This window comes from Lissotriton helveticus, chromosome 8 (assembly GCF_964261635.1).
Source record: "Lissotriton helveticus chromosome 8, aLisHel1.1, whole genome shotgun sequence".
NCBI classification, from domain to species: domain Eukaryota; kingdom Metazoa; phylum Chordata; class Amphibia; order Caudata; family Salamandridae; genus Lissotriton; species Lissotriton helveticus.
In genome coordinates this window covers 920,738,926-920,766,391 of record NC_136069.1, presented here as the reverse complement: position 1 = coordinate 920,766,391, position 27,466 = coordinate 920,738,926, and the positions used below count along the sequence as shown (strand labels likewise).

The 27,466-nt window shown below is 42.4% G+C and overlaps 1 protein-coding gene across 5 annotated transcripts in view; it reads left to right on the top strand.

Moving 5' to 3' along the window:
* LOC144773006 (uncharacterized) overlaps positions 1 to 27,466 on the top strand; it is a 2,495,654-nt gene that overhangs the window by 1,828,133 nt on the left and 640,055 nt on the right. For all 5 annotated transcript variants that reach the window (XR_013599895.1, XM_078657750.1, XM_078657753.1 and 2 more), the window contains exon 13: positions 25,865 to 25,895. Coding sequence is in view for 4 of the 5 variants with exons in the window: in XM_078657750.1 (XP_078513876.1) it covers positions 25,865 to 25,895 (31 nt within the window). In the remaining variant the exon portion in view is untranslated. The remainder of the gene's footprint in view (positions 1 to 25,864; positions 25,896 to 27,466) is intronic.

Here is a 27,466-nt window from a genome sequence, read left to right as displayed (position 1 = left end):
CTGGGACTCATCACTTTAGGTGGGATGGACATTTGGCGCTCTTGGGGAAGCCCATAAATTCAGGTGAATAGTGAGCATAACATCCTGAAATTCAATTTGTAGACGGATTCAACTACCACTGTAACTATGATGTCTACCTGTTGTAAATGTTCTTCCAAATCATCTATTATGTATATATCATTGACATAGGAAAATCTCACTCGGGTCACATGCAGTAATTCAATTATTCTCACAGGGAATACTCCCTGTTTAAATACCCCTGAAGGAGTAAAACTATATCAAACTCCTTATTTTGCATATGGGGTTAATTAGTATGAACCCAGAGCCAAAGTTTATGTGGAAAACTTAATTACTTTATTCAAAGTGTTTATTTATTTTTTTGTGCATTAGCTGCATCATTAATCCAGGCCTATGTGAATTCTGTACTGCATATGTTTTACAATGCAAATTTAAAATACAATAGTCTTGTACAATTTGTTCAATTGTCCAGGTTTTAAAATCAAGTAAACAGGAATATTCATTGATACTTTGGATGGCATTGTGCACCAGGAAAGTATTCATATATTTCTTTCAATAAGAAGCAATCGGAAACCGGTAGAGGGCGATCATATTATTGTTGGCGGTTTTGATGGGAGTACATTCCCCATGGACTACAGACATTTTGGAGTTTCACCAAAGTAACATTCTATTACTGATACCAAGATATTTAAGAGCCCTGAAGAAGTCCAGTAAAGCTATTTTCCCTGAACGAAATGTGTTGGCTGGGCGTTCATTTTTCTGTATTTATATGTTTCAAGAGAGAAATTAAAGGATTGAACTGGTTCCTATAAAAATACCTTTTCTTGAATCTTACTGAAAGAAATATATGAATACTTCCCTGATGCACCATTTCATCTAAAGTATCAGTTTCTATCTGCGAAACAGTAGTACCTGTAGTAGTACGACGGCAGGTACGGTAATTGTAGTGCACAGGACCTCACTTTACTAAAATGTGAAAGAGATGAAGGATCAGACGTCCACCTTTGGTTCCCAGGAGTATTCATTGATGATGGGCAAGGGATTGCTATTCTCTGATATTTTCAGTCACCTATGATTTGTTTAAGGTCTTTTCATGTTTCACATTTATTGGTATATTTTTTTTCATTTGTGGCTCATCTCCCAAATGAGTCACTTGTGGTGTTGCACCTTTATCCTGACCCACTTAGTTTTTATATACTGCAGAGGCCAACTACAATGCCCATTTTATGGCATACTGGTCCCTAAGTGGCTGAAGCACTAGTGAATTAAATTATCTCAGTATAAAATGCTCCCACAAAGGGACCTCAATTGTACCATGTGGTGTCAATCTGCTTCTGCAAATACTATGTCATAGAAATCAGTCAAGTGAGTCAACAAAATCATTGAGATTTTTTGTACAATGTCTCCTTCAATCTGTATTTGAACTTTATAAATTAAATCTGGTTAATTTTAAGCGTCCATTAAACATTTATATTTGTACAAATTCAGTTGTTTCCTCCATAATCAGGTGGGGTTTGAGTGGATGGTGTAATATAGTTATTTACACCACCTTGTCTACCACAGCCACCACTCATGTTCTGTTCCTCAATATAGATCTCTTTCTGTGAGACATCTTGTTTCCTTACTGCAGCTACCTTTTGCTTCTGCAAAGATGCTTTTGAGTGTTGTGGCCTTACAATGTCTCTTCTTCCCAGCTAATATGTGCACCCCTTGTCCGGTTGCTTGTGTCTCCTTGCTTTTGCCTACGATCCCGAGAAGACAAGCTCATAACAGGATTGATACCTCTCTGGAGTTCTTATTTGTCTCCTATCCCTAAGGGTATAACCTCCTTGTTCTTTATCTTTATGACAAAACTGGTCTATTTTTAAATCCACTCCAGAATTTCGTTTAGTATTGCTCTATGTTAGATGCACTGAGTCCTCCGCTGTGGGGAAGGAAGCTGCTGTTTGCCCTGGGACACCTTGTGTCTTTTCCCTCCACATATTGAGTCAGTACCTTCCCCATTTCTGTAAAGAAGTGCCCAGGCAGGTAGTTTTGCATAGTGGTGAAGAAGTCGAGTTATCACAGCAGAAGGCCCATCTTTACAATAGGCAGTCTGCCCATCACCAGGAGTGCAGCTTGTTCCCAGATGTCTCCGAGTTGTGAGAATTTTTGATAGGTTACCCACCATACAGTCTGCCTACATGTGGTACACATTGAAACCTATGTATTTGAATGTGACACTTTTCAATTTCTCTGCCAATGGTGCCAATTTCCTTGCCTCCAGTGCAACTGCTGGTTTCAGTGGCTATAAGCGTGAAGTCCTGATATCTCTTTAAACTTTTCCTAGGTTTTCAGAGGTTGGTCCAAGTCTCTTTCTGTGTCTCTGAGATATATATCAACAGGTAGTCCACATATTATGAGATAAGGTGTACAACTGCTGACCTTGATCCCCTTGAACCAGCCTTCTCTGCAAAATAGTTTGTCCATTGACTTCATTGACAATACAAATTGGAGCAATAACAAGTGCACCCCTAGCGTATACCCAGCTGTGGTGTCCTCCTTTCCAAGGGAGGAATGTTATGTTTAGCCTCCCACCTCCTCCTTCTAGGTACATTGGTTTGTCCGTCTTTGCTGCAGGCTTTGGAATTTTATTGTCACCAAAGTTCTAAGTGAGGCTTCCTGCGTTGAGGCCTGTGAAGTACTTGATGGACGACAGCTGTGGCTGAGGTGTTTTCCGCTGTGACTCTCAATAAACTGACTTCGTTCTTCACCTCCTTGCCTCCTCTGATTTGACTGAGTCGACTTCTTTACACGGGCAACAGAGGCCGGGATACCGGATGTTCCACAGCTGATAGCGGAATTTTACACCTTCACATGCAAATCGGAACTATGGTTGCTGATTCTACTACAGTTCGGAACTGTGAGTAATTCTTGACTCTGGGAACGGGATTTGTGTGGCCGGCTACCTTCTAGCTTTTGACATTATGCTCTTGTTGAGCGGTTGGACAGTCCTAACACTCAGCTCTGTGGTCCTTTTTGGTCCTCAACGGACAGGCACTCTCTTCTCCCATTGAGCTGATCAACTTGGCACCTTTGCTTTCCGTGGCCCGAGCTGTGGCTTTTACTCATGGTGACAGCATCTGTGGTTGGCTCTGCCTCCTTGCTGTACCACTGGTATATTCCAGGGTAACCTGCTCCAATTGCAGCTCATGCTCTCAGAAAGAGATCTGGCAGATATAGAGAGTAGCAGGACAATTTTCTCAGCACATTATTATGCTTGGGGAATCCGCCTGTCGTGCTAACGGACAGAAACATTTCAGTTGTAAGCGCTCGCGAAATCTGGCAAGAGAGTTCCATGCAGGTCACGCTGACTGTCACAGCTACCCCAGTGTCACAAGTGGATTGTAGTGTGCCAACAGGGCAGTACAGCACATGCCAGTCTCTCTGACTGCCTCAAGCGGGTTATGCTGTCTGACACAGTCAATTTGAGGGCAAATTGAAATACTTGCTGGTCATGCTGACTGGCACAGCTACACCAACATCGCAAGGCCAATGCACGAAACTGAAGCGAGCCACTTGCCTGTCACGCTGACTGGCACAGCTGTTTGCTAAAGTTCGATTGCTCTGCACAATTACCTCAGGTGTGGCCGATTACCTTAAAGCCACGCTCTCACCTGTTTTGGAGACTCTTTTGGTTCCCATTTCTGTGTGTGCTTTGGTGTCCTCATTTCCAGCATTCTTTTTGTTTTCTGCAAAAGTCCTCCAGGAGAGCCACTTTTCCTGTCAGTGAGGAAGCACTATGGGAAGGAAGTCTGAAAAAAAGTTGGGCTGACTGGAAAGAGAACACTTCTCTCCTCTACGATGGTGTGAACAGCTTTAACAGTGTCCCCTGGTGGTCGACTCCATTCTCACAGTTAATTGTGGTCGCATCATACTCTGTTCCTCTAATAGACTAAACAGCTGTATTGTTCTTCCTCCACTTGAGCTCTTGCAGGTATTTATCTAGGGAAATTGAATACGTTTTTCAGTTCAAGCCTCTCTTTGGAAGAAGTAGCTGCTGGGGATTGTTGGAAAGTATTTCTTTTTGTACTTGCAGATTACCATTCAGTATTTCAACTATGCAGAATGTAAGACCCCCACCGTTTTTCCTGGCCTCTCCAGGAGAGCCAGTGTTGAAATGGAACAAATGGAAAAAGGTATTTCCATAGAATAAGACTCAAAGAGAACTCCAAATTGGTCTCATCCAATGTGTGAAACCTGTCCCTTTCCATGCAGGAGGCATTAAGAGGGGAGTTAGAGAAACTGTGCAGTTTGAAAGTGATTGGGCTGGTGGAGGCGACTGAGTGGTTGGCACCAATAGTGGCAGCCAAGAAGGGTGATGGGGCAGTGTGCCTGTGCATAGATCTCAGGGGACTCAACAGAGAAGTCATAGTGGATGAGTAATACCTACTGAACATTACCCAAGTGATGAGTAGACTAGCTGGTGCAAAGGTTTTCTCAACCCTAGATCTAACCTCTGCATATTACCAAGTCAGACTGCACCCAGAGTCTCAAGAACTTATGGTGCTCATCACACCTATGGGGGCTTACAAGTTCAAATGCATGTCATTTGGACTTGTGTTGGCTGCCACAGTATTTCAAAGGATCACGAGAAACCTCCTCAAAGGGATTCCTGGAGTACTGTGCTACCAGAATGATGTTCTGATTTTTGGGGAGAATGATAGGCAACATGGTTAGAGACTCAGACAGGTCCTGACGAGGTTTCAGAGACTCAGACAGGTCCTGACGAGGTTCCAGGAGCAGGACCTTACAGTGAGAAGGGAGAAATGCAAAATTGGTTGCTCTGAAATTGAGTTTCTGGACATAGAGTGACGGCGGAGAGTATACTTCCCAAAACCGAGCTGCAAAACACCATACTGAACCTTGCCCCACCCAAAAGCCAAGAGGAAGTCAAGTCCTCCATTGGCATGATTGAGTTCTATAGTAAATTTGTTCAGAACTTTGCCAAGGGTACATACCAGATTCGTAGCTTGCTAAGGAAAGGGGTGGTATTCTACTGGTGTGAGGAGTGCCAGAAAAAGTTTGAGGACACAAAAGCAGCTCTAGTTGAAGCACCCAACTGAAAGTGTTTATGCCTGGAAGAAGAACGGTGATAACCACTGATGCCAGCTCCAAAGGGTTGGGAGCTAACTTGACCCAAGAGGTAGAGAAGGGGGAGGAACCCATAGCATTCGCTTCTTGATCTCTACGCCAGGCAGAGATCAACTACTCACTGATCGAGAAAGACGCTTTAGCCGCGCGAAACAACCTTAACGCTGTTGTTACTTCGCGGTTCGGAAACATTGCGGTCGTTACAACGACCCGTTGTTACAACGCGGTGCCATTACATCGCAAGTCATTAGATCGACTTGCACTAGATGGCGCTCCAACACCTTCCCTACTGTTGCACAGGGTGGTGTTGAAATAGTAAATTATACTATTTCTAATGTTGGAGCGCCAGCTGGTGCAAGTCGATATAATGACTTGCGATGTAATGGCATAGCGTTGTAACAACGGGTTGTTTTAACGACCAAGTTGTTACTGAACGCAATGCAAAAGCATGCGTTGTAGCATGCTATATTCTTTAGCCGCACATTGGGCCGTTAACAAATTTAGAAACTTTATGTGTGGGACCAAGTTCGACTTGAGGACCGATCACAAGCCTCTGGTTGAAGTCTTCACAAAGAAAGGACTAGAATCTATCTTGAGCAGGATCAGGAGATGGGTGGTGAGTCTGTAAGAGTACACGTTTGGGGTTGAGTATGTACCCGGGGTGAGGAACTTTGCTGCAGATTGTCTCTTATGACTGGTAGGAGAAATTCAGGAGAAGGCCATTGACAGTAGTGGGCAAGAGAAGGAAGTCAGTAGCTTGCAGAACGGGAAAGTGCGCATCATAACTCAAGGAGCAGTAGAAGAGGCACATTGGAAGGATGAATTGTAGGCAAACTTGCTTTTGCAGAGAGTTTGTGGGAAGATCAAGGGTGTTTGGGCAGACCAGGACAAGCGTGGAGAGACACTTAGACCATTCTGGACGGTTAGAGATGAACTATCCATTGTGGTAGAATGTCTATTCCGTGGCATGAAACTGGTTTCTCCTGCGACTTTGAGGGACATTTTGATCACCTTGGCCCATGATTGACATCTGGCCATCACCAAGACCAAACAGAGGCTATATTTAGATTTTTGGTGGCCCAACATGGACTTGGAAATAGAGAGGAAAATAATGGAATGTGTGCTGTGTCCCTCCAGTGACAAAATACTAGAACTACAGACACCTCCCAAGCACTGCAGGTCACAACCCGAGGGCCTTTGGGTGGATGTAGCTGTTGACATAGTGGGCCTTTTGGCAGGGGAAAACCGAGTGCCATACATACTGGTGCTGATGAACTCGTACTCCAGGTGGCCCAAGATGAAATTTGCCTCAGAGATTACCACCAAGTCGGTCATTGAGTTCCTACTGGAAGTGGTCCTTCAGGAGAGTTTACCCAGCAGCATACTGATGGATAATTGCCTGCAACTCTGCTCCAAAGGAATGAGAGAGTGTAATCAAATAAAACAGAAATGTGTACCCTTTACCATCCGGAGACTAACAGGATGGTTGGAAGATTTAATAGAACCATCAAGGAGAGCATCCAGTTAGCGAGGGCCAGTGTGTTGTGCTGGAAGGATGAGATTTTGAAGTGCCTAGAAACTTTCGGGTTAACCCCTCCTCAAACTACAAACCTGACACCTTTTGAACTATTGAACACCAGGAAACCTAACTCCAGACTGGTACCAGTATGGATAAAAATGGCAAAAGAGTTGGACTGATCTTTCTGAAGAAATCCCTTGGTGTGATAGGAAACAGAAGGCTATGGCTGACAGAAAGGCGAGGTGTTACAAAAATCACGCGGTCAAGGACATTGAGTTCAAAGTTGGCAATCTTGTCAAAGTCAGAGCTCCTACAGGTAGAGCAATATGGCCTGAGTCACGGTCCCAATGAGGATTTCAAAGTTGTTCAAGAATGCAGTCAAAACTCAAGATGGGAGAATTTGGAACTTAGGGAGGGTGGTGAAGTACACTGCTCCTTCCACGAACATAGACACTTCAAGGGAAAATGAGTGAAGAATAATAGTAGCAGCTAGCGCACCCATAGCTGCTGACACTGGGGAGACCAACATTCACCCCAAGTCAAGTGGGAGTAAGATATGTCTTCCCAAATACTTAGAGAATTATGTTGCTAAGTAAAATGGGCCGCTCTCTGCTCTCACTTATTCCCTGTCCTTCTCTCTTTCATTCTTTCTTCTTCCCTCCCCTTGGGGGTCTTCATCTTCAACCTGATTTCCCTTTCCCTTGGTGCTCATTGTTGTAAAGAAGGGGGATGTTTGGTATCCAACCTTCCAAGGGAGGAATGTTATGTTTAGCCTGTCATCCCCTTCTTCTAGGTACAATGGCTTGTCCTTCTCTGCTGCAGGCTGTGGAATGTTATTGTCACCAAAGTTCTAAGTGAAGCTCCCCGCGTGGAGTTCTGTGAAGTACGTGATGGATGAGAGCTGTGGCTGAGGTGTTTTCCGCTGTGACTCGCAATAAACGGACCTTGTTCTTCCCCTCCTCGCCTCCTTTGATTTGACTTAGTCGACTTCTTTACACATGCTCTATCAGAAATTGCTGCAAGAATATGTTACCATGTAATAATTTTATGCATAAAAAAATTTCTTGGACAAAGCCCACTGCCTTTGATACTACAAACAGATACTTCTAAATTAGGGAGACTATCTATGGTTGACTCGGTAGGGAGTCTGGTCTCCTGTCTGCAAGCTATCATCACGTGAAACAGCTTTGTTACCTTGCAGCTGCGTTCCTTCGCATGACAAAGACAGAATGGGCAGAATGTACCAGCATGGGCAGGAGAGGAGAGATCCTGATCACATATATTTTGCTCACTAAGTCCCAGTTTAAGCAAAATATGAAAGTGGGAGACACAATAAAAATTCCAGTGGAATCTTATAGGGCTTCAGTGGAATAATAATCATGGCCTCTTTGCTCAAGGATGGTGATATGCCACCATCTTACACTACTGATTGTAGTCGGGAATGTTACATCTCAAATATCAAGAGACAAAATGTATATATCACACAGGTACATATCTGTGGAATTAAGTGTAGAAAATGTATTGAAACTTACCTTTCAATATTTTGTCCCTCGATATTATGGTAAAGCTATTCTGTCCTATCAATATTTGTGATTATTCAACAAATACATCTGTGTAACTAGATACATTAAATGCAGTGGGAGAGCCAGTAATGTTCCATGTATTGTGTGAAATTTAGACAGCAAACTGTTCCTATCCTTAACTCCAGATCTATGTACTTTGAATATATAAGTCACCAAGGTACATGTATGTAGAATTAGGTGTAGAAGTTATATAGAAACTTGCCTTTTGATACTTGGTCTTTAATTTTTTGTTAACAATATTCTGTCCCATCAATATCTGGAAATATTCCCAATGTACATCTGTTTGACTAGATGCATTGCATGCAGTGCAAGAGCACTAATGTTCCATATGCTGGGTGATATTTAGACAGCAAACTGTTTCTATCAGGCTTCTTTCCCATTGGTAAGTCTTTTATTGCTATTTGTATCTCTACAACGATCAGTGGTATGTCTGAGACTGCAATTGTAGGTAATGTGATATTCCTGATTCTTGCCCTCGGTCAGGATTGTCAAGCCTAAGGTCAGAAAGAGCCTTTCAGTGAGCACGACCTGTGGAAAACGCAAGAAAGCAGTAAGGCAGAACAGTTCACCAATCAAGGGCAACCCTAAAATGGCAGTCAAAAATTGATTGCCAGAGTTGCTAGTCAGCGCTCTAGCCTTTGATTGCAATCAGCATGATCCATTTGTAGCGCCCGTTCTGTGGCGCACTTCACCTGAACTTTAAGGAAGGAAGGACGCCGTTGGAAATGCGCCGCGAAGTATTAGGGAAAACTTTGACGCATTTCTGAATAAATAATCCTACCTCTTTCGAGTACAAGTCCGGAGGAAGTTTGTGGAAGCCGCAGTAAGATTGTTCCGAGTATTACATTATTACGAGCATGGTCATTGTTTTGTTAGATTAAAGACTGTGTAAGCGGCATGCACATTTGAGACAGAATATTCTGAGGTTCGGAGCATGCGTTACATTTAGTCCTCTGCTCCCGTTGAACAAGAATTCCAGAGTCCGAACAAGTCAATAGAGGAAGGTCAGACTTGTAACACGCATGTTATTTAGCACTACAGTAGCTAGTGTTAGAGAAAACGAATAGCAGCAATTAATAACAATCTTCGAAGATAGAGAGCTTAGCTCGAAGAGAGATTACATTTAATAATATCAACGCAGCATTACTTAGTTTGCATTTTTGAGTGAATATTAAACTCTAGTTTGGCTTAGAGTTTAAGAAGACAGTTTAAAGAAGCATAAGTAAAACCAAGTTAAGGTGAAGCAAGATAATAAATAAAAACTGATACTTACCAAATACAGTATCCACAATAAAGACGGTAGCAGTAAAAAGTTGGGTAAGGAACCTGAGGAAGATAAAAGTAAAGAGGTTAGCAACAGAGATATAAGAGAATTAACCAATCTCATTAAATGTTAGTTACAGCTAGAAGATAAGATTAAAGAAAAAACACCAAGAAGAGAGGCATTAGTCACATCTAGACGGGGTAGGTGAGCAAGAGTATAGAATATATAACACAATAGAAGTAAGAAGGGGGTTAGAGTAGTAATGAGTATTTTTCCCTTACAGTAAAAACTTCTACTCGTTCTAACCAGAAGAAGAAGTAGGAAGAAGACGTCTGAAGCTGAATAAAGAATCAGACGCGGTGTGGCTGTCTCTTCTCTGTCCCATCCCCTATCCCCCCTGGGGTTTAGTTGGCATACACGCTTACATTTGCGTGTTGCTGAGAAACCTTAGTGTAGCATTGGGAACTTGCGACATTCTGCTCCTGTGTATTGGTGAAGAGCAAATCCAGACACCTTCTCAGCATAGCACGCCACCTTATCTTCCTTCATTCTGTTGGTCTCTGAGAACAACACCATATAATCAGTCATCATAAATATATTTACTGCCCTCTGAGTAAAAACCATCATTCCGCAAGTGTCCTTGGCTTCACTATTGGGTTTTCAGACCAGCATACAACCTGCATTGTCACTTTCACGTTGCTGCTTGGTGACCCATGTTCTATACTCAAATTTGCCTAAACGCCCTGTTGCCTCCCTGTAACTCTGCCTCGATTGGACAAGATAATGCTTGATATACGTTAAACTCTTCCCACCCGATTAGTATAGAACCCTTCTACCATTCATTGTCTATGTAAAATTATTTTATGTAAGTTTTAGCACTTCCCCAATATGCTAAATCTTGCAAAGTCAGCAGTTGTAATCTCAATGCTCATTCGCTAGCGGGCCCATGTCCTCAAATAAGAGTCACCAAGATTGGATTGTGGTAATATGTATCATACCTTACATCTTCAGAATGTTCCACTGCACCACCCATATGTTCTGAATTTAGCAGTGTAGGAAAGTGGATTACTAGTAGTTAGTAATAATACCACAATCACTAACAGGTCCAGTCAAGTCTCAGTAAATTAGTCCTTGCTCAACCCTTAGTAGCTTTGCAAAGGAGCATTCAGGCTTAATTTAGGAGACAGGTATGTGTAAATCATTTAATACCACCAAAACAGTAAATAGATAAAGGACATACCACAATAAAAAGCCAAGACCAATTTATAATCATAGAGAATGTTTATCTTTAAAAGAACACCAACATTACAAATTCAACGTAGAGAACTGCAGATATGAATTTCTAAAAATTAAATCAAAAATTGTGCGTTCTAGTATCAAAAAAGCTTAAAGCCCAATCGTGGTAATCTGGTCACGCTGGACCGTGACAAATTCAAAGTTTTAGACAGACCATGATGGAGCATGGGTTGGGTAAGCAGAGATCTAGGTTCCATTCAAAGGTTTTAGTCATTTTTCTAGGAGCTTTTCTCTCAATGACGGGCTTGTCGACGGGTCCTCTAGTTCCTCAGATCCGAAGTTTGGGACGACAATGGTGGTCTGCTGCAGTTCTGAGTGCAGGCCTTCTGTGGGGCAGTCCCAGGGTCCAGCAGGGCAGTCCTTCTTCTACTAAAGTTTCCCACTATGATCTGATGGCTCCTGCAACTCCTTTGTATTTATCCTTCATTTTTCGCTGGCACGAGAGTGGGGGGGCACACCCCACCAATAGGGGTAAAGCTACCCCCCTCTGCTATGACCACTTCCAGTGAAGTGTGGCATATTTTTTACTCAGAATTGCAAGTTCCTCTCAAACATCGAAATCTCCTTGTTGTATGTGTCTGTGTGAACCCAACCCAGAGTTGTGGTTAATGTGAGAAGCTGGTCTGGTATATGATGTCTCCTAATGTAAGTAGGCACCTTGCACCAGTCTAGACAACCCTTGTGGTGTTTTAAGAGGTCTTAAACAATCTTAGAAGCTCTCTAAGTGGTAGCTGTGGAGAGCAGCCTTCAGGATTTGTCCTGAAGGAGTGCAAAGCAGCTTGTTTCACCAGAATGCAATCTTATAGAATAGATTAAGTGAAAAAGAACAACACAAAATATTTATAAAAATATGTATTCTTTATATAATACTCTCTAACACATAGAAAAATCTCCTACCCAGAGATATGCACAATGCACACAATACTTTAGCAAAGAAACACAGTAAACAGCACGTAGTACACAATGGACCGAGAGAAGGGCCAAACCATATTCTAAGAAAGTGGTATAAGAACCACGACTCGGGTCAAGACCAGGTCGAGAGGATGTAGAGGTGTTGGTGACCCAAAGCGAGTAGATAGGGACGTAATAAATAATTGGTAGAGGGTCTGAGGGGAAAGATTATTTAAAGACCAAAGTGACAGAAAAAAAACCCTATTCCTAATATGACACAACAGAAGAACTGTCAGTGGTCTGTTTGAATAATATGGGCAAAAGCACAAAGCTCAGTATCTACCTGTGGAGTGTATACAACAAAAAGGAAATGAATCCCATCAGCCCACCCAAATGACAGAGCATCATCATCTGGGATACCTCCAAATGATGGTCCGGCTAAGGAGCCACACACCTGTTGGTATTGTGTGCTTCTCCAAACCAAAGGAACCACCAGTGATGGATCATACCAAAAATGAAAATGTGTTCGTAATGGTGTGGGGTATCAAATTTGCAGTGAAGAAAATATGTGAGAGAAAATAACAAAAGTGCAGTCTAAAATTGGCTACCATAACATGAAGAGAAACTTTAATAGAGAGATATCATGGTGTCAATATTAAAAATGAGTGTGTGACAGTTTGAAATAATAACTGTCTATTAAGGATGGTACCAGTGAGGCACTCCTGGAAAGGAATAATAAGGTGAAACTAGACTGTATACCAGTGGTGACAACTTTTGACCCCCTGTCCACCAAAATAAGACAAATCGTGAGGAAACACTGGTCAATTCTTGACACCAGCACTAGTAAGATGCCATCTCCCCGGTCTGCCTTTAGGAGAGCTACCAATCTCAAAGATAAATTGGTCCACACTCGGACCCGCATTGCCCCGCCTGTGAGCACTTTGCCAGCGGGGCATCATCCCTGTGCTAGTTGCTCAGTATGTAGCTTGACCCAAAAAACCAAGATGGTCACTTTGAGAGACGGGAGAACCTGGTATCTTACCAGGTTTAGCAACTGTAAAACAGTGAATGTGATTTACAGATTAACATGTACCTGTGGACTTCACTATATTGGTCTAACATCAAGGAAAGTGAAGGTCCGTATACAGGAACATCTCAGTACATTAAAAGCAAAGACATTGAACACACGTTTGGTACAACACTTCAGTGAGAAGGGACATGACCCCAGGGATCTCAAATGGGTGGTCCTTGAGAGGGTGGTCGGGGAAAGCCATAACATCGAGAATATACTGGCCAGAAAGGAAGCCCGATAGATTTATCAAGAGCAGGTTGACAGGGATGGATTGAACGATTCGATCGAATGGAACAAGATTAGTAAGCGCTAGTTTTGTTGTCATTTATAGGGGGTGAGTAAAGGGCAATGGTATGATAGTTCTTTGTCAAGACTCCCCCTTCCCCCGTTGGTCCTCCCTGGCACGTGGAATTGCTCATGCTGAAATATGGAGCAGTGGGTTTCATGTCTATACGCTACCCTTAGACAAAAACATCATGTTTGCAGAAATGAAGCGGTGAGGGTTGGATATTATAAGACATCAAGATACCGTGATTGACATCATAGGTTTGGTGTAGATTGTGATGCTCTGATGACTGTTTGGAGAAGGTATTCAGGTTGTTAAAAATTTGGTGCCTGTATAAAACTTGAAAATTTGTGAAATGCACGCACGTTATGCTGATTGAAACTAAGGGGTCTTAGACATTATAATCTATAATATACCACGATTGACATTATATAGTTGGTGGATGCCATGAGGCTTGTGTTATCAGCCCAAAATCTATGCACTAATAGATATGGATTCAATATAGCGAGTGGCACTGATTTTTTCGAAATCGAACTTTATTGACATTGTGAGCCTGTTCCAAGATGGCCGTTGATATGGTATGAGGGCGCCCGCCTTGACATGATCTTGATGAACGGGGCGCTCTAGTGTGCAAGTAGGTCTCGAGGCCGATGATTTGGTGCGAGAGCACCCGCCCTGATACGATCTTGATGAGCGGGGTGCTCTAGTGTGCAAGTTGATTTTGATGGGAATGGTTGTTCCCGGTAGAACTTAGCTGGAGCGAGTGTTACCCAGATTGACGGGTTTTGAAGGTGATTGCGGGTTTTGAGGTTCGATATGAATACTGCAATATTGAACCTAAACTTGTTTAATTTAATTTGTTCATGCACGGTCATAAAACAGTGGGCATAGTGTGCAAAGCATTGTATACTTAGTCTGAGCACGGAAGGCAGCACAATAATTGCGATCCACTTATAGATGGCCGCTTCTTTCGTACCCAGGATGGCTGAAATTACGTAACACGCCGGGCTCGGTTCAGTGGGCGGTACAATGCACCCAGTTAAATCAACACACGAATGGGAACCTGTAGATGGGGTCGAGTTCACGACGCTGGCGTGAATCGGCTGAAGTAAGCGACTTTGATTGTCGGTAAGAGCTGAATAGGACGGTGTGAGTGAGATGGAGTACCGAGGGTAATTCAGCAGAGCTCAACTTTGAAATTCGGCTAGCCTTCGGGCATTGGCATTTTGCACGTCGAGTGTGGCTGACACTCTTCGAAGTACAAGATGTGTAATGGTTAAAATATTGTCACGAGATTTGAGAAGATATGCAAGTGGTATGACATTCGGTTTGGGTTATATTCGTGCATTACCTGACACCGGTTTTATGTATATTTTCAGAAGACCAGACTGCAGTTGGTTTTCTGTTGGACATGTGATCAATTGACACTGGAGTCCTAAGTGAGAGGTTTGCAGGTATGCTACCACGACGCAACCTCCAGGTGATTATGTTTTAATAGATCTAAGTGCCACAACATTGTAAGTTTTACTTGACCTGGCCCTCTGCTGTACGTGGGGTCGGGATTTTTGGGCTCATTAATTTTCGTGTCAATTTTTTACCATCACAGGTGATGTAAATATTGAAGTGGAACTATGAGAAGATAACCCCTCGTTGGCCCTGAAGAAGTTGCACAAAATAAAGCAACGAAACATGTTGGCTATAGTGAAAATTGGTTGAGTATGAACCGGTTTTAATTTGAAGAGCTCGCAGCCCAGAATAAAATAAGGAGGGGCCAGCTAGCTCTTTAATTTTAGTGGTTAGATTCACATTTATTATTTCTCACTGGGGTAATATAGGTGTATGTGTACACACAATAGCAAAGGTGGTTTTCCGGGTTTTGCTATTGCATGATTAACCAGTATGCTTTCTGGTTTTCGTGAAGAAAAAGCACCGTTGTATAGTGTATGGTCTTTTTCTTGTTTCTGTCTCTTTTCTGTTTCCACTACAAGAGAGGAAGTTACCTATGATGATAAGCGGGTACACTGGTAATTGTCAGCCAGCAACACCATTGGCGGTTCTACCGTGAGGTACTTTCTCTCTTTCTCCACAATTTTTCAATTGGATGAATGGTGTGGTGAATTGATGGTATTTGACAAATTTTTTACTTACTCCCCCTTTTTTATCCATTGGAATAAAACACTGGGACAGAAATATACATCTGTATAGTTAACGTGTTGGGGACTGTGAAAGTGTGCACAAACCCACGAATTTCTGTCACCAGAAGTTCAAAGTGTTTAGTGTTGTTGGTGGGTTAGGCCTTATTTTGTACATTGCTTCTCTGACCACCCAGGAGAATGGACTCCGTAGGCTGCAGGGGTGTCCTGCTCATGCAGGGGCACTCGCTCAGTTAGAACCAAGCACCCTGCCTTCAGGATTGTAAAGGCCTGCCAGAGGGGTGACTTATAGGTTTTAAGTGCAGTGGCCCTAGATATACGAAACCTATATCTTTAGTAAGTGGTGCACGCACCAGCTTACACAAGCAGCAATAGCAGGCCTGTAGTTTTATTTTGAATGATCTCTCATGGGTGACATAATACATTCCTCAGCCCAAGGGAGAATCCTGAGGTGCCTATGCCATGGGTACATGGGTACTATATACTAGGGACTTATAAGGGTACCCCAATATCCAATCTGGGGGTACCTAAGTACTTGAACACAACAATTTAGGGAGAAAGCAAATAGACTGTGGTCCAGATTAGCAGGATCCCAGTCAGACTAGTCAAATACAGTTTAGCACCAGGGGAAGAGGTGTGGCGCCGCAGCTAGGGCGACTGACTCCGTAATCTGGGGATCACGGTTCGATCCCCGGCACCAGTGGCAGATTAGCCCATCACCATGTGACACTGGAAATAGCTTGCTTAATCTTCCTGACGGCCCCCAGTGCCTAGAGACCCTTACGGGTGATTGTGCGCTTTACAAATGTGGATTATTATAGCACCAGGCAAAAAGTGGGGGTAACCATAGAAGCAGATCCTACTTTCTTACAGCGAACATCTGACTACACTCCCTTTCCTGCTCCTCTTCTAATCTAATTAGGGGGTGCCAATCTGGCTGGGGACCACGGAAGTGGGGACAGGCCTATGTCCCATGACATTTACTCTCTTGGCTTTGAAGTCCAGTCTAACTCCCCAGCCCCATTCCTCTATTTGGCTACTATAGTAAGCAAAACTCCTCCCACCAAATCGCTGTATTGTTGCAGCCCCAGGCCTCTTCTCACCTACTCAGGTATCGGCTTGGCTCAGGCTGTAAAAGGCTGACCAATCAGAAGAGGCTGCTACAGGGCTGCTTTCGGTAACTTCAGGATAGTAAGTTCAAAATCAACTTTCATGTAATAGCTATAATAAATCTGACCATTGCAATTTGTTGTATTTATTGTAACGATTATGTTGATACTTTGAATGATGTGTCTGTCATGCTCCCATCAAAAGGTAGACTTTATCGAGCATAATAATAAAGCATTACCATGTTAGCCTCTTGGGCTAGCAGCACTACAATGGGGAAAATGACTTTGGCTGTATTTCCTAACCAGGGCATGTAAAACACATTTTATATTGTCCATGATTTTTATAGCAATGTACCCTACCCTTGGGGCACCTAAGGAAGGACTTATGAGTGATGTATAAGTTAAAAAACGTAGTTTGGGACTCTGGAAGTACTTTGAATACCAAAGTCCAATTTGGACATAAATTTGTTTTAAAACCCGCCTACAAGTCAGGCATGGCTTTAAAATGACAGCAGATACCACATCAGTGCCTACTTAAGTGCATTAAGACCACTGGGATCTCTAAAAATACATGCTCTACCATTTACTAGGGACTTACAGGTAGGTTGTCTTTGCCAATTAGAATTATACCCATTACCATAAACCTATAGAGGATAGAGCCCCAGCCTGGGCCTGATAAGCAGAGTCCAGGACACTTTCAGAATCAGTAACCAGCAGCATCAGTTAAAAATGGGGGTGACTATGGCAAAAAGAATGACTTTCCTACAAGTACCATCTTAAATACAAATCATGCATGGGAGAGTGGAACGTGTATTCCGCACTTTTCTGGTTCACCAGGTGTCTGTTAGGTTCCAGTAATGCACCCAGATTGCAAAGCCCTAGCCATTTGTAACACATGGGGTGGCCGTGACTTGCCAGGACTGTCTGGAGACATCCAAGTGTTTAAATTGATATGAGAGCATATTGGCTGGCTATTCCTACAGGTGAGCCATCCAGTAATCCGATTTCAATTACATATCTCCCCTGTGGTAAATTCTTTGACGGGATAATGTAAGGGGTACCCCTGGTTTGATCTATTTTAATGTGCCTTTGGCGTATGCCAAATAGGTTGTATTTTATATTTGACCTTTGGAATTTTTTTCAGGTGTATTTTCTGGATGTATGACATTACAACGCATGCTTTTACCTCGCATACCTTTAAATCGCAGTTTTTACAACGCATGCTGTTACAATGCATAGCGCTTAGGGGTGCTGGATAGTGAATAGTTTAATTTACTATTCCAACTCCAGTCCCCGTGGATAGTAGGGAAGGTGTTGGATAGTAAATTAAATCCATTCCCTATCCTAGAGCGCCCCCCAGCGCAATGCGTTGTAATGACATGCGTTGTAATAGTTGCGTCGTAAAGGCACTGCGTGGTAAAAGTTGCGTTGTAAAGGACGTTTCCCGCATTTTCTGTATACATGTGCCGCACCTACCATACCTGAGTATATAATTGTATATTTTAGAAATATTGGCTACATTTTCCAGGCCCCTGACATTCCAAAATAACAATGTTGCATTTGGTTTAACTCATTATGCTGTTGGTGGTGGTGTGATGACATGCCCCTCTAAACTCACCTACCTGAGCAAGCCAAGGAACTTGCTGTACCCCTAAACTACATTTTTGCAAATATGCCAAGCACAGCACTCTTGGAACCACCTATACATAGGGGAGGTAAAATCCAACCAACATGTGAATCCTTTCATACCTTCCACATGGCCAGTTTCAACACCACAAATATATACAATCTATAACATAAGAATACAGTCCTTGAATCCTCAGTAATGGGTGTGACCTGCTGTAGTTGCTTGCCATCCTCAAATGACTTTTCACTTTCTGTTGCCAATTACTATTCCTGAGGTGTTGGCTCTGTGTCCGATAACTCCCTTCTCTTGTTGTTTTCCTTGCTATGCTATGTTGATATTTGCTCAATTCTTTCTTCATGTTGCACCCTCACCTGCTCCTTCTTTGGCCTGTGTAAATGTATTGATCTTGACTTCTTTTTTACTCTTGGCGGGCTGGTTGTATGGTTTTAAGGTGTCCTCCACCCATTCTACCACCCATTCCCTAGTAATGGCAGAATCTGTTAAGCAGTGCATTTCCTTCCCATATAACATTTTTGATTTAGCTGGGCACATGAGCATATAATTCAAACTCATAGACCTGAGGATGAACTTTCTCTCAAGGAGCATGTTTTGTGGTTTTCTTGCTGTAGTGATGTCTGGGCAGGGAACACTCTAGTTTTCTGTGGTGTTCATGGCCCCTTTCATAATCTGTTTGCTACACCCTATCCCTTTAGTTCTGCAAGTTGACCTCAACTGGTCATTGGGGAGCCTTGAGTGTGGGGAGAAATGAAAGTCCGATATGCGCCCTTTTTACAAAGAACATGTTTAAGAGGTTCCCTGGCACTACATTAGTACTAAACCATTACTCAATAAACAGCTCTATACCTGGCCCCTCCATTTTGTCAGATAGGCCTACAATTCTTACGTTGTTTACTCTGGAATGTCCTTCCGTAACGTTGGCCCTATATCCCAGATAGTGCACCTATCGAGTGAGCTCCTAAACATGTCTTTGCAGTTTTGTAACATTTGGTGACAGCAAAGCCAACATTGATTATTTTCAGCAATCCTGTCACATATTTTCCTTTGGTCTGCTCTCAGCAGATTATGGTCATTTGCCACATTCTCTCTCTTTAGTTCGAGGGGGGCCTGCTTTTAAAGGCTCATCTTGAACGCATGAGTTAGCGCTTCATTCTCCGTGCCCTGAAGTATCTTCAGTTGGGTTTAGGTTGGTTTTGTTATGCCCCTGCCTCTATGGTTCAGATCTATGTATTCTCTAGTGCCAAGTGTGCAGCTTGTAAGGCAGTGGCTTCTCTATGATCTTTCATGTAGGAATACTGCCTGCAGTCATTGAGACCCCACTGATGCCTTCCCACTAGTAGCGCTACACCGGTCCCTCACCTCTACTCAAGAGCTCTTACTTACAAGTGTGGAATTAATGGTGGGAATGTCCATAAAGAACTCCTGGATACTGCAACCTCCAATGTGTCTTCACTTGCGTATTCCAAAAGTGGGGACGAGAAAGAGGCAAATACCTCAAAGCTCACACTAGCTCACTGTACAGTCTCCTGGCTACTCTTCAATGTTGAGCCCCACAAAGTTTCGGGTGGGCGTCTCTCTTCTCACTGTAGCACTGACATTATGGGTGCCAGGACATGAATGCACTTTGCCTTTGCAGCAAAACCAGCTCTTGATTCTTTGAGTGGGTTATTCTATTGCTGGTTTTCCATGGAACTGCTGTCTTCACTTCTCGCAGGCTAGGCGACCAGGAGAGTGGAAACTGAGTCCAAACCAGCTTTGCTGGGCTGCTGACTCTGTTGCCACTGTGGGTGAATGATTCATAGTCCCCCTGCACAATAGCAGCAGGCTTCAGTTTACTCGGCTGTGTCTTCCACTCTTTCAGCCATCCCAGCCATGTGGTCTTCATCCAATCCCGCCACTAGGTCTGGTGGCATCATACTACATACTAACACTCATTTCGTTATGGGTCCACACCCGTTAGTATCAGTCAGCCAGATGTACAGATGATTGATGCTTAGTCCTTTGTTGTTTTACAAGTTCATAGTTAGAGGATTGACTAAGTGACTGCCTCTTTCTCTTTTGGTTGTTGTGTTACATGCAATCAGTCTTTCCAGAGATCTTGCAAGAAATTGACAGGTGGGATCCCTTTACTCAGCTCCCTAGGTCAGAACGGGCACCCAATCGTGTATCAATAGACATTATTATACCTGATTCGGTTCAGAATATATAGTATAGTTCTACTAGTTGTGATTCTAGCGTTGACAAAGACAAACAATAGACAAGGTAAATAGAATGAATACTACACACAAACATTGTTATGGATAGGTCCTCACAGTAACCTGTTATAGAACCGGCCAAGTTGTTAAGTGCATTACCAGTCTGGAAAGCCTGTTTTAAGCTAAACACATCCTTAGCTGTAGCACTCCACAGGTATACATGAGTCTCCGCCTACTGCTCTGAGGCAGAATGTCCTTATTCCTTTCTACCCATGAGCAAAAGAACATGGCCTTTATTAGTGGTTAAAATAAGATAATAACAAATATTGGAAATGAAGCTGTATGAGAAAGACATGGTGAGAACAAGGACATGGTATAGTAATGGAAACAATATGCAGCCATGAATAAGCAAAACTAATGCTTAAACCATTGGTAAAAAATGGATGAAAACTTACAAGCTGGGAAGCTACAGATTACAGCGCAGTGGCAGCTGGTGCCAACTGAAAATGGTAAGGCAGTGCGGGGGAAGTGTTGGGAATTAAAAAAAATCACTTACCTGCCGCTCAGCTCCACTCCCGCTTCCGCTCCGTAGTTGCTCTTGCATCTCTCCTTCAGAAGTGGCTAGGCCTGAAAGCAGAGGCTCCCCAGCCAATCCAGACTCTGCTCTCCTAGCATGAGGGCAATTCCAGGATTGGTCAGAGTGGCCTCATTCGCCACTCAGACGTTGCCTGGGAGCCTGTGGCATTTCTCCAATCCGGCTGTGTCAGCCAACCAAACTGGCATTGCACACCTATAAGTGCACACTACTCCTCCCCCTGCCAAGGCTCCGGTCTCGCCCCTCCCACTACCACATAATCAGTGCAGACATGAACAAAACGGTAATAACAATGATTTATTATATCATCTGCTGACAGTGGGGCGACGCTCCTCCGCTAGTATGGAGGAGCTGCCCTGATTACAGGTAAAGCTCACTGTTTTCTGTTTTTACAGATTTTCACAGATAAATCTAGACCGAAAACCATTAATTTGTCTGCTTATTTTTTTAATACTACAAATATGGAGAATATTACTTTTTTCAGTGATCTTTGATGGTGTCTACCATAACTGCTAGGCCAATAGCTGTGAAGACTAACACACATAGAAGTTCAAAATAAAGGCTCCAGTTTTCCTAATGAAGTTTTAAACATTCACAGACATGCCTTGTGAGTTGCCCATGAGTGAAGCATCATATATGCCTTGCTCTAGCACTAAAACTCAGAAGACATCCAACTGTGGTTAAACAAAAATCTGAATACACTAGTTTAGGTTCATGTTTCTAAAAACACAACATAAAAATCGATACAGCCTGATAAAAAGAGAAAACATAAACATGGATATTTACAGTCAGAAAAAAAAGAAACCCTAACATTGGGAGCCAAATTTATAGGTTATACCAAGGTCCAGTAGATAATGCCATGAATGCAGTGAAGTAGCTGGGGGGGGGGGGGGGTGTAGTGGAGACGGCCTCCCCCAGCTCTTACCTGCCATCTCAGGCGGCAATGTCAAATACCCCTGCGCTTCTCAATGCGTCTGCCGTGGGCAGTAAAACAAAGAAAACTTGCCAGCACCCTCCCTGCTCTTCACTGCAGCTGCGGCTGAGCAGCAAACGCAGGGACCAACAAGGGCGGCCAGAGGGCTAACTACGCCACTGCGTGAATGATATGTGGGTTACAGAGGCACATGAGCATGTGAGGCATGGCAACCTGAAACTGCAAGACTCACATTTCAAAATACTCCTAAATAATATAATGCAACATTAATAAGAAAGCCGGTCCTGCTCACCATTCTTCACCTTCTCTGAAACTGAGCAAACACAGAAGACATACAGTCCCGCACACCTACCATAATCATGCAGCTCTCTCTCTTTTATCCCTAAGTTATCACTCCTAACATATGTTTCAATATTGCCTTGGCAAATTAGACTGTAAAACAGCAGTTTAATGGTTGAACACTTTTACAACATTTAGAGAAACATAAACCCAAAGGTATTTAGATCTGTTTTGATCACAATCAATAGGCACAGAACCTTAGCAAACTTCCCTCCATTGTATACATTTGAATTTCACCTCATGCAGGAAAAAAATTAGCTTGTTTTTTAACCAAGATCTCCTTCAATAGGAAATTCATGGCTCCCAAATGTGAGAAAGAAACTTTCTTGTCAGATCTCCATAATTTGTCAATAACCAAACTTCACTCCAGGATGTTGGACAGAGACGCAAATCCAGTATTACACTCCAAGTTTGCTTACTGTCGTAGCTTCGCTAGTATCCTAGAGATTTGGCATTTATACCTATATAAATATTTAATCATTGTGTTATTCCAAGTCACCCTGGGCACATTACCTTAACACAGCTGAAGAAGGTACTGATTTTGCTCTTGATGCAAATCTAATAATACACTTTCAGTCACCGGTGTTATCCTTGATATCTTCCTATATACTCTTCATCTAACAGCCACAGGCCAACAAAACTGATCAGAGTACGTCTGACAGTGATATTGATCTACAGCAAAAATATTTTTGGAAATTACTTTGTAAATCACCACCTGTTAAATCACAGCCACATCCTGAGAGACAGAGGTGATGTTTTGCCATGAAAGTACATGAAAATAAAGCAAAAGTTATTTATCCCCGCATTTATATTTTCATTTGTTTGTGACCTAAAGGTGTTTTTAGGGGTTGGTTGTGTCACTCTTGGTTGGCTCAGAACATTAAAAATGGGAAAAATAATTGTAGGTGGACTCCATATGGTATTTACGGATGAACTAACGCTACCTTTGTAGTTCTAAAGGCACTCTTATGGTCTGACAACCTGTGATGACCTTTGACTACCATCATTTTAATTGACTTTGGTGTGTTATTTGACCCTAGCTTGAATGTACAACGACCTGCATAAGCCTTATTTCTTTTAAAGTTTCTTTTGTGTAATCTTGCAGTCTTACAGTGGGTGCTGTCACAGTAGAACAGCCTTGTCAAGAACAGAACGTGTAAGATGTGCGTTTGAAAGCATGAGAGAGCGAGAGGCATGGAATGTACTTTTTGGTCTCGAATTGCAATGTTATGAGCAGTGGTGCACAAATGTGCATTATGTTGTACATTGAGAGATACAGTATATGATGCTATAAGCAGTGGTGCACAAATGTGCACTGTGTTCTACATTGAGAGATGAATTATGTGATGCTATAAGCAGCGGTGCACACATGTGCATTATCTTGTACATTGACAGATGAAGTATGTGATGTTATAGGCAGTGGTGCACAAATGAGCATTGTGTTGTACATTGGGAAGTATTATGAAGTTCTTACTATTGGCTTTGACATGGCCCCATGTCATCCTGAATTCTGACTCTGCCTTACTTGAGCTTTACTGCACACACAGATAGGTGCCCAGAGTGTTTACAAGTTGCTTGGGTTAATCACTTTCAAGGTTTGTTTTGTGAGAGATTGTTTTATGCACCCTGGACGGTTTTCGTGAGCTTCTTCAAGATAAAGGCTGGAACATGTGAGACGTATAGTTTTCTTTATTCCTTGTTCATATTCAGGCATAAATTGCAGCCAACACATGTTTCGTCTGTACAAAATTGGTACTCAGACTTTCTCAAGGAAAAAAACGATCATCAGTAGCGTCAGTAGGTCGCGTAGAGTCCAGAATAAAGAAACCTATACATCCTAACATCGTGATTGGGTCATCTTGTCCTGATGAACTTTGGGATAATTTTATGTCATTGACTATCTAGTATATTTGTTGAAATTTGATGTACTTTGATCTTACACTCTTGTGACTGTCAAAACTTTATATAATTGCAATTGGGGTGTGCTACGCTGACCTTCTTTTCTGATACATTTTTTTTTAGTCCTGCCTTCCTACATATTCCATGTTTCCCAGATCGAAATGGGGAACAGTGTATTGTCTCAATATTAATAATTGGTAATACCACATGCAAATTCCGCTTTCAAAACTATTTTCCTCACGCACCTTCCCTTTTTACCCCACACCCAACAAAGTTCCTCTTGATCTCTGTGCGGCTATTTGTTCTTCTCTATATGTGTTATTGTCCTGATCTGTTACCTGTTACATGCACCCTAATTTAGTTCCATGCAAAATACTCAGTTGACCATGTAACTGATTCCGGGCTCTACAAATACCTAGAAATAATAGCTCAGGGTCAAGACACAATTTGCGCAGGACTCAGAATGTGAAATTGGGCAAAAACACAGGGTCAGATTCACAAAGGTAAATTTAGGCCAAAAGACTAAGGGCCAAATTAACAAAGGTAAACTTAGACCAAAAGTCTAAGGGCCTAATTATGAGTTTGGTGGTGCGGGAGCGAGACCTCCCTGCTCCCAAACCCAAGCCAGATTAGGAGTTTTCTTCTGTCTGAGGAGCTGACCTTTGGTGTTCCCATGATGGTGCCTATGAAATAGGTACCGCAATGCAAACCTTAAAATCAGTACCTACATGGCATGGATTACTGCAGTCCATGCTGTGCAAGTACTGGGGTGCATGCACACAGGGAGGCACAACATGTGCCTCCTGCATGAACCCCATTGCACAGAGACACAAGGGGTCCCTGTAGGGCCCCCTTTGTTTCCTCACCACCACATTTTTCATGGTGGTCATACCGCCATGAAAAGTGTAGCGGTAAGGAGACTCGTAACATGCTTGACGGGCCGCAGCGGCTCCTCAAAACATTATGAATCCTTAAAACTGATGCGCCAACCTGATCCCTGGAGGTTGCAGTCATAATAGGGAGGTTATAAGACCGTCACGCCCCGTGACTCGTAATAAGGCCCTACGTTATGACTTTTGATATTCATAAAGGCAAACTGAGACCAAAAATCTATGTTTATGTGGAGAGTGCACTCTGAGTGCTCAGTGCAATCTCTGAACTCAGGGTGGAGATACTGCTCATAACTTACCTTTGTGAATAGGGAAAGTCATAAACTTAGACTTTTGGTCTAAGTTTAACTTTGTGAATACCAAAAGTTGTAAACTTAGACTTTTGGTTCAAGTTTACTTCTGTGAATCTGGCTCTAAGTTTAGATCTGAAGTCTAGGTTGAGACCTAAAGAATAGCTTTACTAGAAGAAGAGTTAGAACTATGGTCTAAGTTAGACTTGTGATCTAAACTTAGACCAAAACCCTAACTTTACTAAGAGTAAAGTTAGACCTTAGGTCTAAACTTAGACTTCCGGTCTAAACTTAGATTTTTGGTCTAAGGTTAAATTTGTGAATCAGACCCATAATTTGCACTCAATTTCATATTCACTGCAGGACTCAACAAGCTATTAGTATTTCAAAGAATATTAAACGAAATATAGAAATCTTTATGTCTTAGCTCTTTTGAAGCACTATTGCAGGCCTTGGGAACACCTGAGTCACAAGCTTTAAGACAAATGCTGTTGGATAAATATAATGTCTCACTACAAGGAAGCTCAGAAAAGTCTTATGTATAAATATTTAAGACAGTAGTAACTTTAAACTTCGTTGCCTTCCAACATCACACATCCACATCCATTTCTAACAAGAATCGGTAAACAAAGAAACACTCCTAAGTGACGTCTTCCGCAGCTCATGTAGGAATGCTGTACTACTCACCTCAAAGCTCTCTCGTGCCCCTGTCCTAGATGTTTACATGTAAAAATATTCTCCTTTATTTTTCAGGAGCGCCGGGCCAATTTTGAGCGAGACAGGAGTAAGTTTTACCCTTTTTATATATTTGCACTTTAGTTAATGAATACATTGAATGGAAACCAAATCTCTGTAAAAAAAAACATGACACAAAGTAAAGTCAAGATGACAAATCAACTGTAAGTAAGTGAAATTGAGATACAAAATGAGCAGAAAATTCCAATGGTTAAATTTGTAAAACAGAGGCTACGAGTGTAAGTATTAAAGTCATTTAGAGTAAGCCGTGGCAAGCACTAGAACATGGGTACGCGCAAACATTTGCCCATGGGCTGCAAAGTACATTCTGTGGTGTGACCGAAGGCAGCACTGATGCCAGCATGGTTGTAGTAGGGGGTCTGGGTGGGTCAGGGGTTGAGTAAAGAGGTCTAAAAAACTTGTAAAATAAATGGGCAGGCATTTATTTGCAGGTTAATAAATGCTGCTCATTAAATTAACATGTTTATGAATATTAAGGCCCAGCAACTAAACAGCAGCTTGTGCTGCTGTTCACCAGGGGGGCTACATGTAAAGTTCAAGAGGGCCGTAAGTGGCCCCCGGGCCGTACTTTGAGTATCACTGCACTAGAACAAGAACAAGAAAACAAGTATGCATCATTATTGTTGTGACAAACATGGATATTTAGGGCCTGAGGTATATAGGTAATTGTTTGCTCTTACCAAATAGCGAATTGTTGCGATTTGCTATTTGGTAAGCGCAAACACCCATGTACAAATGTGGGTATTACACATTTTGCGATTCCCTGTGGGTTGCAAATAGATCTACCTCCTGTATAATTATGATTTCGGTCTTGCTTTGTCACCTATTGGGAAGTGCACCACCCAGCAGACCACCATCTCTATAATTGCTTTTAAATAAAGCTATTTGTTTTCGAACGTAGCCCGTTGTCCTTAAAAGAAAACAGGATATGATTCAAAAAAGAAAATGAAAAGTTTTCTTTTCATTTTCTAAGAGTAGGCAGTGGTCCGTAGAACAACTGCCTGCTCTCAAAAATGTTTTTCCAAACATTCACAAAGGGGAAAGGGTCCCTTGGTGGCCCCTTCCCTTTGTGTATGGGATCCCACCAAATTCAAGTTGGCGGTAAAATGCAAATGTTTGCGACTCCATTTCCTTTGCAAAACATTCATATATGCCACTGCTATTCGTTATTAGGAAGGGACGCCCTAAGTACGCCCCTTCCTAATACTGAATCACAAACCCAAATTGCAATTCAGAAACAGGCTACTGAATTGCAACAGGGCATTTGTACATTTCGCAATGCCTTTTTCCGTTCGCAAATGGCCCGATTCTGTAAATTGGGCCATTTGCGAACGTAAAAAAGCTTTGTAAATCCGGCCCTTAAACCCATGAGGTCATAACAGGTGAAAAACACTTGGGTGCACGTAATATTCGGCACTGGATTTCAGGCATGTTTCTCACACAAGCTACACATCTCTGGTGACTTCCGGTGTAAAAACAGGAACAAGTGAATTTTGCACTCCACCAAAGCCACATATACGACCATTTCCTTTTGTGACTCGCAATATGCTAATTTGAACTATTTGCAACTTGAGAGTCGCTAAATGAAATGTACTAATG